The sequence below is a fragment of the Dromiciops gliroides genome, chromosome 2 (genome assembly GCF_019393635.1).
Source record: "Dromiciops gliroides isolate mDroGli1 chromosome 2, mDroGli1.pri, whole genome shotgun sequence".
In the NCBI taxonomy this organism is placed as follows: domain Eukaryota; kingdom Metazoa; phylum Chordata; class Mammalia; order Microbiotheria; family Microbiotheriidae; genus Dromiciops; species Dromiciops gliroides.
The window spans coordinates 152,106,778-152,124,515 of NC_057862.1; the positions used below are offsets into that span (position 1 = coordinate 152,106,778).

The window sequence follows — 17,738 nt, forward strand, 5'->3', positions numbered from 1 at the left end:
ATGTTTCTGTTTTTCTCTCTTTGTTCCCCATGTGTTAACTGTCATTTTAGCCAGTGCTGCACATCCTTCAGCCAGCTCTTAAAACCCCTCCACAGATCATATTTTCTTTGCTCATGTTCATATGGCATGTATTGTCTTTGAATTGGGAGCACAGCCCTTGATTTGCCTAAAAATATCAAAGCTGATATCACAAGTTCTCATACATTTTGTAGTGTTTTAGAATGGGGTTTTTCCAAGTATATGCAATTCAGGTACCAAATAGCAATGATTATTTAAACCAGCAGTTGAGTGTTCAAGAAGACATAGAGTATGTGAGGACATGGACTCAGGGCTTCCCATGAGATCTCAAAGTTCTGACCTGACAGAGTTCTGGCTTGTTGAATTTTCAGGACACAGACATACCAGATTTGTTTCCTGTGACGGAATTTCTCCAACTTCATAGGTGCAGATGTGGTTTATATGTCTAAATTTGGACAAATTTTCATTCCCTAGTAACAAAAAAGAATTTGCCTTTTCACTTAGAGACCTGGAAAAGATGATTTTTTTTCTCCCTATATCTTACTTTTGGATTTGACTAGTTTTATTTTTGATAGTGTTGTTTTCATTCACATTTCTAAACATAGGCACTCATAAAATGTCAGTATGTACATTTACAAAATAATTTAGATCCTGGGTAGACCATGTTTAGTCACACTTTTACCGAGACTGAAATTGACCTTACCAGTGTATGAAATTCAGACACTATATAGGAACAAGGTAAAACCACAGGTAGGAATTGCTGAATAATTACCTTTAGACCAACCTGAGCAGGAGGTTTCCCATGAGGGTGAGCTCATTTAATGGTTCCTAAAACTCAATCTTGTGGATGTCAGTGGTCATGCTTGATTATTTGCTGCAGTGTTTTATGAAAAAGCAATAAAAATGCATCGGGAGTATATGGAGAAAGAGGAACAATAACTGGTTTTATTTTTTCAAATGAAGTCCCTTTGGTGTAAGCCAGGTATGCTTCATGCTGCTATGCCCTAGCTATTTAAAAGGAATGTGTATGTGTAGTGTTTTTGCAGACAGTTCCACATTGCTGTGCACTGGTAGCTTGTGAATGACAAGAGACTAAAAATAATAATAAGAAAAAAATTTACTTGTTTACTTTAGAAATGAAGCAATTAAAAATTAAAATTGAAAGTGAATCTGTTTTCCAATTACTGTATGCTGACTTTTCATAAAATTTTACAAAAGCCACAACCTTTAGGCTCCTCTTTGGAGAATCTTTAAAGACCAATGGAAATCTTGAAAAATGATGCAGAATACATAGGGTTGATTTGATGTTGTTTTTTTTTAAATCTTCTCCATCCCTAATTCTGAGGCATTTTTAACATTAGAAAATGAAGAAAATCACTGAGATCTTGATATTTAAATTACCTAGAGACTGATGCATTTGAACTTGTATGTGTATATGTGTATCTATATACAGACACAAACACACATATATGTGTATGTATTAAAATACCATCTTGTAGTGATGCTTACTTGGCTAACAGCTGGTTCTCCTATGATTTAAGGTTTTATGGGTAAGGTGGGTGTTTCAGTGGCTAAAATCAGGCCTTTGGCCCCTAGTTCCAGCCCCACCTGAGACAAGTTAAATGAGCTGCTACTATCAGCCTAGACCCAGTGGACAAAACTTCACACCAAAATGCCCACACATGTAATTTGTCACATCTGGCAACTTGGAGCATAGGGTTACCCAGTGTGGAAATTGAATCATCTTTCACTTTCCCTGCTCAGGGCTTGATGTGCACGAGGATGAGTAAAGGATGGTTCTCTGATCTCCAACTGGGGTGGGTCAAAAGCCTCCTTTCTTGATGATGTCCCTTGGTAAACCTTCTTAAACTCAAAGCTCACCCCATTCACACCCTGTCCTACTGATGAAACTGTGAATTAAACCATTTCATTATATATCCTGTAGTCAAAATGCTTTTGAAATTGTTTAATTTAGTTTTTAAAATAGATTGTGACCTCAAAGAGTAGCTCAGTTTTTTAGTATACAAGATATTTGAGTGTACTCATCTTCACATGCAACATACCTATGCCTACTGATTTGTGGCAATAAATATATTGTACAATTATTCATTACTCACATCCTAAACTCTTTGTACGGATACATCATCTCTTCCATATTCCTCCTTCCTCACCTCCCTTGCCCAAATAATGATTTTGCCCTGTATAAACTTTGATATGGCATGAAATGTAATTCTCTGAACCCAGAGCTCTGATTATAAAGGTTCTCTGAATGTACTGATCATGAAAAAAATCAGCCTGTGGTTTGTAATTTTCACTGGCTATACCTGAGGACTAAAGAATAACTTTTGGGACAAGATATGGGCCGTGGCTAGCAAGGACTTAGTGTAGGGCCTCTTCTTCAGTCAAGGTCAGACATGCATTATTTCATCACCAAAATAATAACCCATCTGGATGACCCATTGTGAGTGCAAAGAATAGTGGGGAAATTTTTTTCCAGATATATGATTTTAAATCCAGTCTAGATACAGACAAGCTAGAATGTTTTCCTATTCTCCTAGGATTACAAATTACCTTGTTTGTTTGTTTATTCATTCATTCGTTTGTTTATTTATTTTTCGGGGCAATGAGGGTTAAGTGACTTGCCCAGGGTCACACAGCTAGTAATTACCTTGTTTATTTGATCTTCTTAGGTAGATACCTTACTGAATGAATGACTCCACTTAAACAATTAATGGATCAGCATCACCTTGGAAGAAGGTCTCTAGTGGAGAGTCTTGGGGCTCTATTCCTGGTCCTGTGCACATCTACTTTTTTTTTTTTAAATCAGTGATTTTCATAAAGACAGATGGCATGCTTCTCCAATCCACAAAAGATACATAGCTTTTAGAGATAGCTAATACCTTAGATGACAGAGTCTAGCTCCAAAAAAAAAAAAAAAAAGAAAGAAACTTAACAGGCTAGGAAGATAAGTTAAATATAATGAGATGAAATTTAATAGCGATATGTTTGTAAAGTTCTACACTTGGGTTCAAAAAAGAAATCAACCATGCAACTGTATGATGGGAAGGCAAAGCTAAGTAAAAAAAATTATTTGATGGTGAGCTCAATGTGAGTCAACAGTTGACAGAGCTATTTTTTCAAAGGCTAAAATGACAGTAAGCAGCATTACTAAGGAAGGCAGAGCATCCAGAATGAGGAAGGTAACAGTAGTCCTGCAGTACCCTGCTCTGGTCAGACCACCTCTAGAGTAGTTGTTGCTTTTTATGAAGGACATTGATGCAGAGAGAATGATGAGGGGAATAGCCTTCGTACCATCTAAGGGGGGAGGGAGATATTTAACCCAGAGAGGGGAAGACCAGAGTGAGGAGCTGGGGAGATACATGATAGCTACCTTCAGGTGCTAGAAGGACTGACAAGTTAAAAAGAGATTGGATTTGTTCCACTTGGTCCCAGAGGATAGAACCAGGAGTAAGATGTGGAAGCTGCAAACCAGACAGCACGATACCATGGACATCCCCAAACCTAGAGTCGATGACCTAGGCTGAAATCCTACTTCTGCTTCTCCCTATTTTGGTGACCTTGGGCAAGTGACTTAACCACACTAAAGTGACAGGGTTGGATGAGGTCTCTGAGGGGCTTTCTGGCTATATACATCTATGATTCTGTGGTAAGAGGTACATTTGAGATTAAGGGCTGGTCCTTGTACCTTGAGGATAAAATGGCATTAGCATTCCTCTGTGCTCCATGCCACCCACGTTGTAAATGGAGAGAATCACTATTCTAGAATGATAAAAAGCCCCTGTTGCCACAGAATCCCCCATCGCACTTGGAGATCCATCTCTTCCTTAGTATTTCAGATAAAAGAATCTACCATTAGGCATTACAGCCCAAAAAAACCACCAGCAATACAAATGTTATTCCTTGGCACATAGTAGGTACTTAATAAAGGCTCTTGGAGTGGACAACTAAAACTAAAACCCTTTAACTTTTTCTGGTTTTTCATGTCTTCCATTTATACAAAACAGTTCCTTTGGGCTCTGATCTTCATTCAAGTGTCAGAGAATAGTCCCTTACATTTTATATAACACTTAAGTCTGCTTTCACATACATTCGTGCAGTTTGGAGGTGGATTTTTAAAAGATTATAAGGAAACTGAGGCTCAGAGAGGTTTGATGGATTTCTCAAAATTACACAGCAAGATAAAACTAGAGCTAGCAATCTACCTCCTGACTCCTAAGCTTGCCAAAAGTTGCACTCTGCTTTACTTTATTACAATTACAGGGTGGAGAGAGGGAGGGGAATACATGCATGCACACCTCCACAGCAGAGAAATCGTTTGGCTTAAGTAAATGATATGGTTTTTAGAATAAACTCCCTTCCAGATAAGTGATTTAAAGAGCACCTCTCTCATTCCCCTCTTCCTCATTTGCTTCTTCCAGCTTACCTGCCTGATCTCAAAGTCTGTAAGTTGTGCCTCAGCCAGTTTACCCTGTAAATTAAATAGTAGCAGCTGTGTTTGGAGTTTCACCTCCTCCTGACCAGCCCCCACCCCACCTAGTATACACACACACACACACACACACACAAGATTTTCTGCTACCATGCCTTTTTCTTTATGCCTGAGCACCTTGCTGACAAGTGCTAATAACAGAATGCCCAGAGAGAGTCCAGTTGGAGTTACCACACATTAAACATTCTGAACTTGTCCTTTGCTCATAGATTGTGCATAATTAATAATTAAACGGTTTCAGTTGTAATGGGTTGACCTTCCTGAACTGTTCATTATTCACAAGGCAAAGGCATCACTCAAACTTTTTTTTTCCCTGTTGCCCTTCTCTGTACTGTGGCGGCACAAACACGTTCCAGTTGTGTGGCGAATCAGGCTGACCAAGGAGTTGTGGAAGCTTGTGAGACACAAAATGCTGTCCTCCTTGATGTCCAGAATTGCTTACTGAAATATTTTATAGCAGCCGTTTTGATAAAGCAATAGCCTCCTCGATAACAAGATCCAGCTGGATGTTGCCTTGGTGGGGATCTAAAGTTGACTGGGGACCAGCGTCTTAGGTTAAAGCTTTTGGTTAAGGTTGTGTCCATTTTTTTTCATTCTGTAGCTCTTTTTAGAAGTTCAACAAGAGAAAAAGATTTTTTAAATGTCTCTAGGGGTGAAATATGCCATCTAGGTTTTAAGGAGAATGGCTTTTATTAACAATTTAAGGTCTGTTCTAGCTATTGTGAGTTATTAAGGTATGGCTACTTCCTCAATGTGTTTGTATTTTTTTATGTATTTCTTAAAGGACCCTATTAAAAAGGAAGCAAAGAAAAATTTGACAAGCCAACAGAGCCAGTGAATACTTCTTTTATTTCTCTGCACTTCAGTGGCATGATTTTATTGTACCATTTTTATAGTCTTGTGCCCATAGGGTTGGGTTGATTGGAGGGCCCCCCCCCTTTCCCTTAGCTAATTTTAACCTACACCTGCATATTTCCTCTGCTCTATTGCAATTCAAATTTGTGAAATTTTCTGCAGCTTGTTGTCAGTCTTTCTCATCTTGGCCTAAAAATATTTGTAGTCTGACTCAAGGAAAGGGATGTGGATACTTTAAAACCCTCCAGCCTGAGGTCCATCAAGCTTGTTGATTTACTTTCCCATCATATCACTGGACCAATTTTTCACCTAAGGTAAAGAGCCCATGTTCTTCTGAGATGGGTGCTTTTCTGGCTGTTCCCTTATTGCCTGCCTTTGTGTGTCTAAGTCTGATCCCTGATGAGTCATTGAATCTTCAAAAATTGCCTAAGAGGTATGTGTGTTGGAGGCATAGACTTTAAAAAGAAAAAGAATACTTGTGTTTGTTTGAGATTATAATCTGGCCCCCATGCCTTTAGTGAGTGATTTGATTAGTGAGATTCATTCTAGGCCCAGCTGGGATGAGAATCTACTCACTGTGGTTCTGGGAAGTGACTTGGTTTGGAATTTTCAAAAGCAAAATAAATTATTCATGTGCACCACCCAGTGTTCCTGAGTTTTATATTATGTGCAACTTAACGGGCTACAATATCAGGTCTTAAATAAAATTAACTACCCATGCAAAGATGTCAGATTTGCTTGTTTTGTTTCTCATCCGTGTTAAAATGACATCTTCATCAAGTTGGCTACTCTATAATTCATTAATTTAGTCTTGGTATCATACTTTGAAATGAGGCCGGAATTAGCATTACATTTTATGCCGGAATCTTTATGGAATGCCACACCAGAATTTTAACAGTCTATGTAAATATTCAGAGACTTTAAAGAGGTGATCTCCTATTTGCCTAAACATATCATTTGGCTTTCACTCTTCTCTATTACTGCCTCCACTCTACCTAAAACCAACAACACTCAGAAATCAGCAAAGGAATAACTTGAGAGAGAATCTTTCTGACAAAGCAGAGTCTATAAATTCTTACACCCTGACTTTGAACTGTCTTTTTATTAATGGTTTTTTGAAGCAATGAAATGTCATCTCTTGAACTAGGCCTTGTATAGCATCTCCCAGACTTGGTGATAAATACAGCCTTCCTAAAAGAGGCCCGGGCAGAAATTTGATCCCACACTTCATTTTTGTGACTCAAGTCGCTATGGCTTCTGTGACCATTTTATAGTCCCTTTTTGAGGCCTTGTCATGCTGGTGGGTGCCCTGTTTATCATCATCATCATCATCGTTATTGTCGTTTTTGTGGCAGGCCACAGTGTTTCCTGGGTTTCTAGATTCAAAACTTACCCAGATTTTATCTAGTTCCCATTTCCCTTTGTTTCCCCTCCCTTGTGGATGTCTTCATGTTGACCTCATGTTTAAGTTTAGAAATGGTAACCTTGCCCTCCCCAAGTGAAATGGATGAATTTAAAGAGAATAGACCTTCACGGGATGCAAAACACTTTACATACACGTATTTTTTCCCCATTTAAAAAAAAAAAAACCTCTTTGAAAATCCCAACGTGATTTTGGTCGCTTTGACTCCTCACTTACTTTTGATCTAATTGTATTTTCCAACAGTTTCCAATTGTTTGAATTGGAAACAAAGCCTTAATAAGAGTTCTGGTTAATTTTCTGCCTTGTAATTACCGATCTCATTTTTCTGATAATTGGCCACAGCAATGATATGTATATTTACTAATCACGTAGGAGGCTCTGCAATTGTATCTATCTGCCGCCATTGATAATGACACACATATTGTAGAGGTGCTTTTATCATCTTCTTTTTTCCACGACATCAAAGCTATTTCCTCGCGTTCTCAATAATGAATCCATGCATGCATTTGACACAGTTGTGTGCGAGAGAAATTGTTTGGCTCCCACCAAATGCTACACGCTCTGAGTTTCTTGCCTGCAGCGCTGGAAGGTTGTATGTAATGATATATTGCTCATCCAAATGGCCAAAGCACTCCAAAGCACAGTGAGATTAAAATAAGTCATTCCTTTGTTAATTTAAATAGGTGCATGTATCATACTTTGCAGGGTACTTTGTGGAGGGATGTCAGGGAGGAAAAACGCCGCCGAAAGGTATTTTTAATAGCAAATGAGAATAGATGAGAATGGAGTCATTTGGAGCTGCCTATTTTATGTGGCTCTCTTGTTCCAACTGTAGGTCTAATGAGATGACTCTTAAAGTACTCTGCAGTGTAATTTCATTACATCCTGAGCTGTTACACTATAAACACAGTGGAGTTCTCTGTCATTCTTGGAAAAACTCCTAAATTCTTAAAGCCCTCTTTTGCAGATGGTAATGGGGTTTGCTCCCTCGGTTGGGGTTTTTTGTTTTGCTGCTTCCTCATCGCTTGGGTTTGTTTTGTGCTCTGGGGTTTTGTTTTGTGGGGTGTTTCGTTTGGCTTTATGGTTTGGGTTTGGGTTTGTGTGTTTGTTTGTTATTAGCTTTCTTTTGTGGCCGAGTGGTGGATTTCTCTTTGTGTCTTTAATTCACTTGCTCCCGGAAAACGGGTTGGGGGGGGGGGGGGAAATGGACCGGGCCGGTTGCAAATGAACTGAATTTCCTTTGAGGGGAAAGACAGATATTTGGTGTGACTGTGGGAGAAAATCTAACCCAAACGATTGAGGATTTGACTAAGTGGATAAGTAGGTTAAAACATAAATAAATGTAAATAAAAAGAAAAGTGTAAATAAATAGCAAATCCAGTAAAAGAAACAAAGGTCAACACAAGAATAATTTCACAGCTCTTTGTTAATTACAAGACCATTTGTGTGTTACTTAAATAATCATTAATTTCTCATTTACACTTTCCCTACCTTCTTTCCTACCCTGTGGCTATCATTGTCCTTTTTTCACCTCCCTCCCCATCTTCCCTCATGTTTCTCACCATTGTATAAAGTGTGGTGCCTTAAATTTGGCATCTTTATACAAACATGTTGAGTACTGTGTAAACTGTCTTTTTAATTGAATAGTGTGGTTTTGGGTTTTGGGGTTTTTTTTGGGGGGGGGGCAAGCTATTTGTCCTTGTGATATCTTTTTTAATTTTGGGGGGTAAGGGAGGAAATAAAAGGAGGAAAGAAAAATTGCCCTGACTTTTTGTGACTTGGTGTTTTGTTTTGTTTTCTTCTCCATCCCAGGATTCGCCAGTCCTTCCGGTTGGAGAGTTCTCCGAACCATTTGTACACTTCATCACTCAGTGGTGAGCTCAGTTTGCAAACATGCCATGCCCTCCATGTAAATGATACATGCCATTAACTCTGCGGCTCCGTGAGACCTTATGGCTCTCCCTGCTTCCTTTCTGAGACAGGAGGGACTTTGGGGCCTTGGGCAGATGGGGCAGCAAAGCTGAAGAAATTGTTTAAATTATGTAAACGTTATTTACACAAAGGGTCCTAAACGTACTTCAGAGGGTTTTCTCCTGTTTTAATAAACTGCTGAGAGTCAGGCTACTTTCATGAACACTGATGCTGTGCGTGTGTGTGTGTGTGTGTGTGTGTGTGTGTGTGTTTTAAAACCACACACATAATTTTATGTTACCTTTTGGGTGAAAATGTGAAGCTGATCTTTATTATTAATGTGCTCTCATGTTCCCCATAAACCTGTCTTTCACTTAAGGTAAGCAGCACAGTTTATGAATTCATTGACTATTCAGTCAATTATTTGGCTCTATTTTTAATACACTATTCTGGGAAGGCCACTTTAATGACTTGGTTTTGAAAAGAGTACATGGCTTGGTTGGGTCTCTTTAACCTTTTGATAATCAAAGAGAATCATAGCATTTTGAGAACTAAAAGGAACCTGAGAACCCTTCTAGTCCAGCCCCCTCATTTTACAGATAAAGAAACTTGAGCCATTTTTTCTACAGGCCCCCTTTCCATTCTATCTTTCCCCTTCCAAAAGAATAAGACTCTCTCACCTCCTTAACCTTCCCCACATCTTCCTTCAGGATCGATTGACTATCACTGACTCCTCTGATGTATCTTTAAGCCAGATGTTCTCTTGGAGGTCCTTGCTGGACTGTTAGCTTCCCTCCAGCTATTTCACAAAGAGAGCCAAGGGATGACCACAGCCTCCAGAGGAAAAGAGCAGAAAGAGTGGGTAGTGCAGGAGTCAGAATCCCACAGTAAGGAGACAGTGCAAATTGGAAACTGGTCCAAACAAGAGGTCCACCCCACTCCCATACTCTGCTAACTCCTTTACTGGCTGCCCTCCCTCATCAGCTCCCACAAGGATCTGCCAGCCGTAGTTGTGTTTATCAAGGGAATGTGAACAGGGGTGTCCTGCCAAAAGACATTTTGTGTGCAATGTGGTGAACTAATGTGAAGAACAGTCCTTATACAAGTGTTTCCGGGGGGGCATAAAAAAGGGGAAAAAATTGAAAATGATCCATTTGGTGATTATGCTGAATTGAAAACAAGAAATATTCCTTAATATAAATGTCAGACTTTATCACCTTTTTGACTAAGTATAATATGTTACCTCTTAATAAAAATGCACCATACAGTTTATATTCCATAGGAAAACCTTTATAGATAAAAGGAAGGTATTTTTTCATGCTTTTTGAAGTTTATAGACATTGCTTTTATTTATTTAAAACATCTATAAGATATTTTGTGGTTTTTAAAAGCTGTTTTTATTACAAAAACATTTTCATTGTCACACATGCCTAACTGAACCGCCATATTGGTTTAAGTCATACTATATCTAAGCTATTTTAAAGTTCATTAATAAAAAGACATATCCATGCCATTTAATATTCTATATAATGAATACCTAACATTTTTTTAAAGCCCATCACCACCTCATGGTTATTCCCATTTTAACATGGTCAAATTGAAAAAAACAAGCTATCAGACAGACTCACATGCTGTCTAAGATACTGAATACTTGCTTTGGGGAATCACCCATTTGGGGGGAAACATTGACTTTGCAGCATTGCTCTGAGGCTTAGCAAACTGTGTGGCATGACTAACTGATGGGGGCAGGTGGGGTGGGAAGGATTGGGGAGGGTTTGGGCCGAGTCTTCATCGTATCCAAAAAATTAATCAGCTGTTGTATAAAACTTTTATGGAGACAGAGGGAGGGATAACCTGTGCTGAAATTTCCACAGATGTCAAGCTGAAACATAAATGATAGTGGGTAATAGCCTTGTTTTCCCAAGAGATACAGCTCCTTTGGAATGTCAGATTAGGACTGTTACCAACCCTACTAGTGAGACAGCTTGAATTACTTGCTAATGGATGCATTATTTGAGAGGTGCATATGGTTATTTATAGGGAAGGCAAATTGTCCTCGATGTCATTAATGGTTCATAACTATGGTTCTTGTTTACCATATGATCATTAAATCTCTCTGTAAAAAAAAAAAATACTGTCAGCCAATGCAGCGGATTATATAATAAGGGCTTTCTTACTTGTTAGGGATTGCCTAAAATAAAGGAGTATTCAGAGTCAGTTTAGCCCAGCCAGGTGAGAAAAGTCTGAGACTCTTTTGGTTACCTTATCCTAGAAATACATCAGTGTTTGGGTAAGAGACAGAAGGAGAGGAGAAGAGATGATCATCCACTCCCATGTCAGACAGCTACCGATGGTCACCTCACTACCTTGTATTAGTATTTCATCATGCAGCTAAGCAGTCTACAGCTACTAATTATACCTATTGCTTGGAAAGACAAGGAATATTTGGGTGAGAAATTTGATCCCTTTAAGCTGCTTAAACAAACTTAGCTTTCCAACAGCTGTTTAATGAATTATCAACTTACATTGGAGCCAAAATAAATGAAACTGGGAACAATGTGTAATGTGTAATAACCCATTTGTAATTCTGTGGTGTTTTCTGGATTTCTGACCCCTTTTACAGATGACTTGTCAAGCTAAGCCATAATGAAGAAATGAGATGTTGTCTCATTTGACTTGATGATCCTGTCCCTTGTCTTACTGTTTTGTTCCAATTTTAAAAGGAAGACAATTGTTCCTCACATCTAAAATGGGAACAGATTCCCGAGTCAGGGATAGCATCTTGCTTTCTTTTTCATGCTGGCAGAAAAACCAGGATGAGTTTTAATTCATTCCTTACCTCTACTTCAAGGACGACCCTGGAAAAATCACCCTTGTTCCTCTGACTCATTTAGTGCTCAGCAATTGCGACCCAGTCTTTCACAAGAAAGTACAATTTTGAAGGGCTAGAATTAGTAAGAGTTCACAGGTTGATGTTTTAGCTGATATATTTCTATCTCTGCTCCAATAAATTTTAAAAGCATATTTAAATCCTAGGGAATGTGGCGCAAGGATAGAAAGATCAACACTTTTGCAAGTTACATAAATTAAATGAAAACTTTTTTGTCATTTCCAGCATGAAGAAGCAGCCAAAAGAAAGGCCAGCACCCGAGGATTTGATGGTAAGTGTACTTCCTCTGAGTCATGTTAATTTTAAGAACTCTCCTGTCATGTGTGCATACTCTGCCTTCTCTTGGGATGGACCCCCTCCCCCCCAAAAAAAAACCAACACTTTATTTTTACCTATTTCCTCATACACAACTTGAGTAAGAGAAAAATTATTTTCCTCATTGGGGTGGGTGTTTTTGAGACTCACACCTTAGTTATTTTCAGGTTTGTTTGGGGGTTTTTTACGGTACCATTCTGAAGCTTAATGCAGAGTTAGGTCCTTTTCTCTACCCGGCCCAAGGATTACAACTTAATATAGGTCATTCTTTGTCATTGCAACCTTTCCAGATCTGAAAATTGAAAACAGAGGTGGTCAATGTATTAAGTTTTTAATGCAATCCTACAGGAAATGCAGAGCGTGGCATGGATTCCTCTTGGATGCGTGCAGGATGAAATTAGATTGGCTGCAAAAGATCAAGTTAATGGGAATCTTTGGTCTTTTCCTTAGAAAGAGGCTTCTAGTGCTGTGTTCTCAGCTCCAACGCAGCCTCCTTTGATTGCAAATGACAGTTTTTAGTCAGGCAGTGAGAGGAACAGAGATACTTCTCCACAATTCCCAAATGGTCATTTATTTAGTGCAGATTGTTGATTTGACAATGCACAAGCTGTTTGAATAATGTCAGTATCTGACATTAGTAAGTAATAATTACAGCCTATGCTTTTCTAGTGTTTCACACACCAGTCCTACCTTAGAAGAACTACCATCATAGTCATTTTCCTTAATTTTCTTGCATGTCTTTTTAAAAAGGTTTATCTTAAGGACATCAGCTGGTGATTTTTCATTCTTTGTATTGCATCCTCATGAGCACTTTAAAAAAAAATCAAATGCAATAACAGCACAATTAAATGTCCATAACTCCTTTCCCATGCAGATGTTACCATAGGAAAGTAAAAACTCCACTATTTCACTTTTGCAGCATGACTGCTCTCTAGGAAGGTACTTACCTCCTTAACATTATCCTGGGAGCAAAATGTCTGAATTCAGGGTAGTCTCAAGTTAAAGTTCACCCCAAAGCCTACCAATTTATATCCATATGGATTTGGTGCCTAAAGTGAGGCTGTCTTTTCTTTCTCCTTCTTCTTCTTCTTCCTTTTTTTTTTTTTTTTTTGGTCTTTTGATGGTTGGAAAATTCTTGCAGTTAGTCACATCTGAGAAAACTTGGAACAGGTTCTAGAGATAGAGACCCATTTACCTTGCGCATTATTATGCTATGGCTGGATAGCTTAGCTATTAAAACAAAGGAATAGGGTTTCATAAAGCAGATATCTGTTTGTAAATGCACGTTTCAATGCTGCAATGAGTCGGCCACTTATAAATAAAACATCTGCAGATCGCACATACACCCATAAATATATATGTATGTATATCTTCGAAAGGAACACCACTCCAGGGTGTCAAGTCATAAAGACGGGGCTAAAGGGTGAGCACTTTCAGTGCCTCAGAAGCATATGTACTTGGATATATGTGGCTACATACCTAGATATATCTCTTTACAACTACACACCCTGGTGTGTGCTACCCCACTTTTATTTTTTTATTAATAAATATCAATAAATCAATAAAATATAATGAAAAATTTAGTCACAGAGAGCATTGTCCTGTACTTAATATTTAACATTATTTCTAGTACTGCTTGCTGTTTTATTTTAAATGGATTTATGCCCAGAGGTGTAACAGGAGTGAGCCACCCATTGCTCCATAAGAGATCAGACACAAGGCAGATAGCAATGGGGACTGCTTGGAGTAGCATTCTTATGACTCCTGTTCCTACCTCCTAGAGGGAATCCCAAGGGAACTGGGTCCGCCCTGCCCGTCCTTGACCAAAGGACTAGGCTCACTGGGCATTAGGGAGAAAATCAAGGTATATCTAGCTTGAAGGACGGGACCTCTCATCTTGGGGTGCCCCATCTTAAGAAGGCTCAGTCTTTTTTCATTCCTTCCAGCATATTAATGGCTTTAATTTTTCCTTTCCCCTCTCTGCCTGCAACCTATTTGATGGTACTCCCATCTGGAAGCCGAGGGCCTCCTCAGGAATGCATGAACTGCAGAGCCCATTTGTCATTGTGGGCAGGGGGGATGGCTTCCTTTTGGAAAAGAACAGTTTATCTCCAAAGCTCGGTGACTCCAACCAGCTGGATACTAGCTTGGCCTGTGAAGCTTGGGTCAGAGCAACTTTAAGACTTGCAGCATTGTTGAGGTTCCCCTTATGGTCTTTTATCTTTCAGTTTGATGGAAAAAAACTTAGGTGACGGGGGTGGGACTAACAGAGGTTAAAGTTTCACTGTCAGAGACCAGGGAATAATAGGCCAGGTCCCAGCCCTGACCCAGGTCAAAGTTAGTGACCACCAGTATAAACAAAATGGAATGAGAGCAGCATGTTCAGTTGTCTCCTTTGTTGTGGTGTGGCTATTGGGATAGCTTTCCCGAGTTTCGGTTCCTCACTGTCATCATCACCACCATAACCCCTTTGAAATCTTGAAACCAGGTGGGAATGCAGGGGTTTGGGGGGAGACAAGAATGCCTGGACACTGGACTCTTCTCTTTGCTTGCCTCAGCCTCCTTTCCAGGATAAGTGCCAACTTCCAGTACCCACGGTTGTAGTATTCCTTTGGAGTTTGGCATCATAGAGCCAGATCCTCAGATGTGGCCGCTAGGAAACAGCATTCTCATTGGCAGCTATTTAATTTGGAAAGCAATGTTACCATCTCAAAAAGAGCCCTAGTGCCTAGTCTTCTCTTTTCTTTCCTGTACCTACTACACATGGGTGCATATCCACCTGCAACTGGAGAAAGGCTCCATTGGAGTCATCTGTTCCATGGGGACGATGTGGCCTCTGACCATTGTCAACTTCTTGTATGCTTAAAGTCAAAGGGAAAGAGCTAGGTATGGATATGTTGGCATTTCCAAACCGATGGGATCCCAAACTCTCGTTCATCAAACCTTTAGTGATTAATCAGTGATCGATGAGCACATTTTAAGTTCCCATATGCAAATCAAGTGATAAGATGACCCTCTGCTCCATGAGCTGGGGATGCTTACCCTTAGGGAAAGATCTCAGTTCCTGCAGAGGAGGAAAATGGAAGATTCAGCCTGTTGTAGGGCCCATAGCTCTTGTTGTGGGTTAGCCAAGCAATAACATTATGTTACATGTGGAAATTTTTTTCATTGCCAGAGAAAATAGAAATATTGTTATAGACAAAAAGAAAGAGAGAAAGAAAAGAAAAGAATTCAAAGATGAAGGTGAAATTACATGTTGTTGTCTTACCAAAGTTAGTGAAATTATAGGAAAAGACATAAACTATAGACCTGTAGAACTGGGGAAATGCAGAACACCTGGGTTGAAAAAATCATCAGGTTTTCTAACAAGATGTTATTTTTAAAAATATTTCAAAATAAAATAATCCCTGTTGGTGTTGGGGAGTTAAGGCTATAAAGACTGCTTATGTTGCTTGGAAAGTATTCTAAATCTTTCTAGGATTATTTTCTTCTTTAATTTCATTTTTATTCTGAATATAAGACGCCAAATGAAATTAATGTTTCCATATACATAGTAGATCAGAAAGAGAAGATTGTACATGGAACTGCAGGTCTCTATTCTATATACTTTTAAGCATATAAATTCAACCTGTAGCTTTCAAAGCTATCCTGCGTGTTAGTACTTCCTTCCAGCTTCCTTTCTGCTCTCTGCATTTTTTGAAAAGATGTCTCAGTGACTATTGTTGTTGGTTTGGGGTTTGTTTGGGTTTTTTGTGGTGTGTGTGTGTGTGTGTATGTGTGTGCACATACATATTAAAAACATATACCCATTCTATCTGTATGTAAATGCGTGAGACACAGCTGGATATTGCAGAGGAGTTTGATTTACTAATAGTTATTATCTGTTCTAGCTGTTCAGTGTGTGTGTGTGTGTGTATGTGTGTGCACGCGCGCGCTACCCTATTTCTATCTTCCCTCATCCTTCCACCCTCCTCCCAATGAAAAGAAAAGAAAAGAAATGAGCCTTGGTTACAAATATACATAGTCGGGGCAGCTAGGTGGCACAGTGGATAGAGCACCGGCCCTGGAGTCAGGAGTACCTGAGTTCAAATCTGGCCTCAGACACTTAACACTTACTAGCTGTGTGACCCTGGGCAAGTCACTTAACCCCAATTGTCTCACTAAAAACAAAACAAAACAAAAAACCAAACCAAATATACATAGTCAAGCAAGGCAGATTCATTAGGGATACTTTCCAGCAGTGTGACTGAAATAGAAGAAGATGGGTTTAGGACCATAGGTCAGGTAGGAGCTGGAGAGGGCCTGTCCTGCCTCCAACCCCAAAGCAGATGTGTCATGTTCTTGTTTTCACTTTCCTCATTTGTGAAATAAGAAAATTGGCCCTGAGAACAGGCTTCCCAGAATGACGGCCTAGAAAGCTGGAGATGTTGTTTATGGATCCCAGAACTGGGTGGGGATTGAGCAGTTGAAGCTTCGTTAGCACAAATGAATGGATTCACTCACTCTATTAAATTGAAAACTCTTGAAAAGCCCTTGCAGCTGCTTATTCCAAATTCGGGCAGGGCTTGGGAATGAGTTCAGGGTGGTTCTTTATCTTTGAAGCCAATCAGATGTGAAAAGGTTTGGATTGGCCCCTAGAGCAAAACTGTATTTGTTTGGTGGTCCCACTCCCTTGGAAAAAGGGTAGGAAGGGGATGCTTTCTGTTGATTGGGGCCCTCCCTATAGGATTCTCCTCTGTGAAAATGAGCTCTCCATCCAGATTTCTGCCAGACCCCTTTCATCTTCCCCACCACACCCTCCCTGTCTCATCTTGAATATTGACATGGCCAGAACTGAGTGAGTACACAGTCTGGAGAGGGTATGGAGGGGCAGATATTCATGTGAATGTTTCGAAATTTGACTCAAAATACTATAGATCCATCTATGCATTTAGACAGTTTTTCAGAAAAGCTTTCCATATCTAAGCTCTATTTAATGGAATCTATGCATAGTAAGTAATCAGGTCAAAAAGAAGCAGCATATCCCCTGTTTGAGATCAATCGCTGGCTAATACTTTATCTAGGCCACTTTATTATCTCATGCTGATTCTATTCCCATTCTCCTCCTCCTTTGTAACATGCACTTCAGCTGTGGTAAAAGTACGTAGCACATACATATTAAAAACATATACCCATTCTATCTGTATGTAAATGCGTGAGACACAGCTGGATATTGCAGAGGAGTTTGATTTACTAATAGTTATTATCTGTTCTAGCTGTTCAGTGGCAAGAGAATCTCAGAAAACAAGCTAGCGCAGAAATTGTCTTTATGCTATTATGATACTGCTCTAGTAATTGTTTAAAAACACGTTGTTGTGTTGTATGTGTGTGCATGTGTGTTTTTCTTATAATGTAATCATGCCTGGTATTTTGTGAATTTCCCTGAGCATTCCAGTGCAGAACACCGTCGCTTAGCATTCCCTCAGGTTCCGTTTCCTATCTAGGCCTTGAAAAGTTGCACAAGACTACATTTTGCTATTTGAATTGAAGTCATTTTAGTTACAAGGAAAAGAGATTATTGTGGGACCTGGCTGAGTCATTTAAATTTTTTTAAGTCTCTGTGGATCAGAGGAGGGAGTGTAAACGTCTTCAAATCAATTTTTTTAAAAGAAGTTGAGCTTTTGGATTTTATTTTTCTCTAAGATAGTCCCATTTCCCAGAACAGGTTTTATTTGTAAAGGGTGGCAATGTTTTGGGGCTAAGATGGCAAAGTGTCATAGCAAAATCAATTCAAACATTTAATTACTTTTGAAGAGATGTTAACTTGCCTAACTTCT

General features: G+C 39.3%; 1 protein-coding gene across 4 annotated transcripts in view; it reads left to right on the forward strand.

The window, feature by feature from the left end:
- MAP2K5 (mitogen-activated protein kinase kinase 5) overlaps positions 1 to 17,738 on the forward strand; it is a 292,452-nt gene that overhangs the window by 236,329 nt on the left and 38,385 nt on the right. For all 4 annotated transcript variants that reach the window (XM_043988207.1, XM_043988206.1, XM_043988208.1 and 1 more), the window contains 2 exons: positions 8,619 to 8,680; positions 11,833 to 11,878. In XM_043988207.1, the coding sequence (XP_043844142.1) occupies positions 8,619 to 8,680; positions 11,833 to 11,878 (108 nt within the window). The remainder of the gene's footprint in view (positions 1 to 8,618; positions 8,681 to 11,832; positions 11,879 to 17,738) is intronic.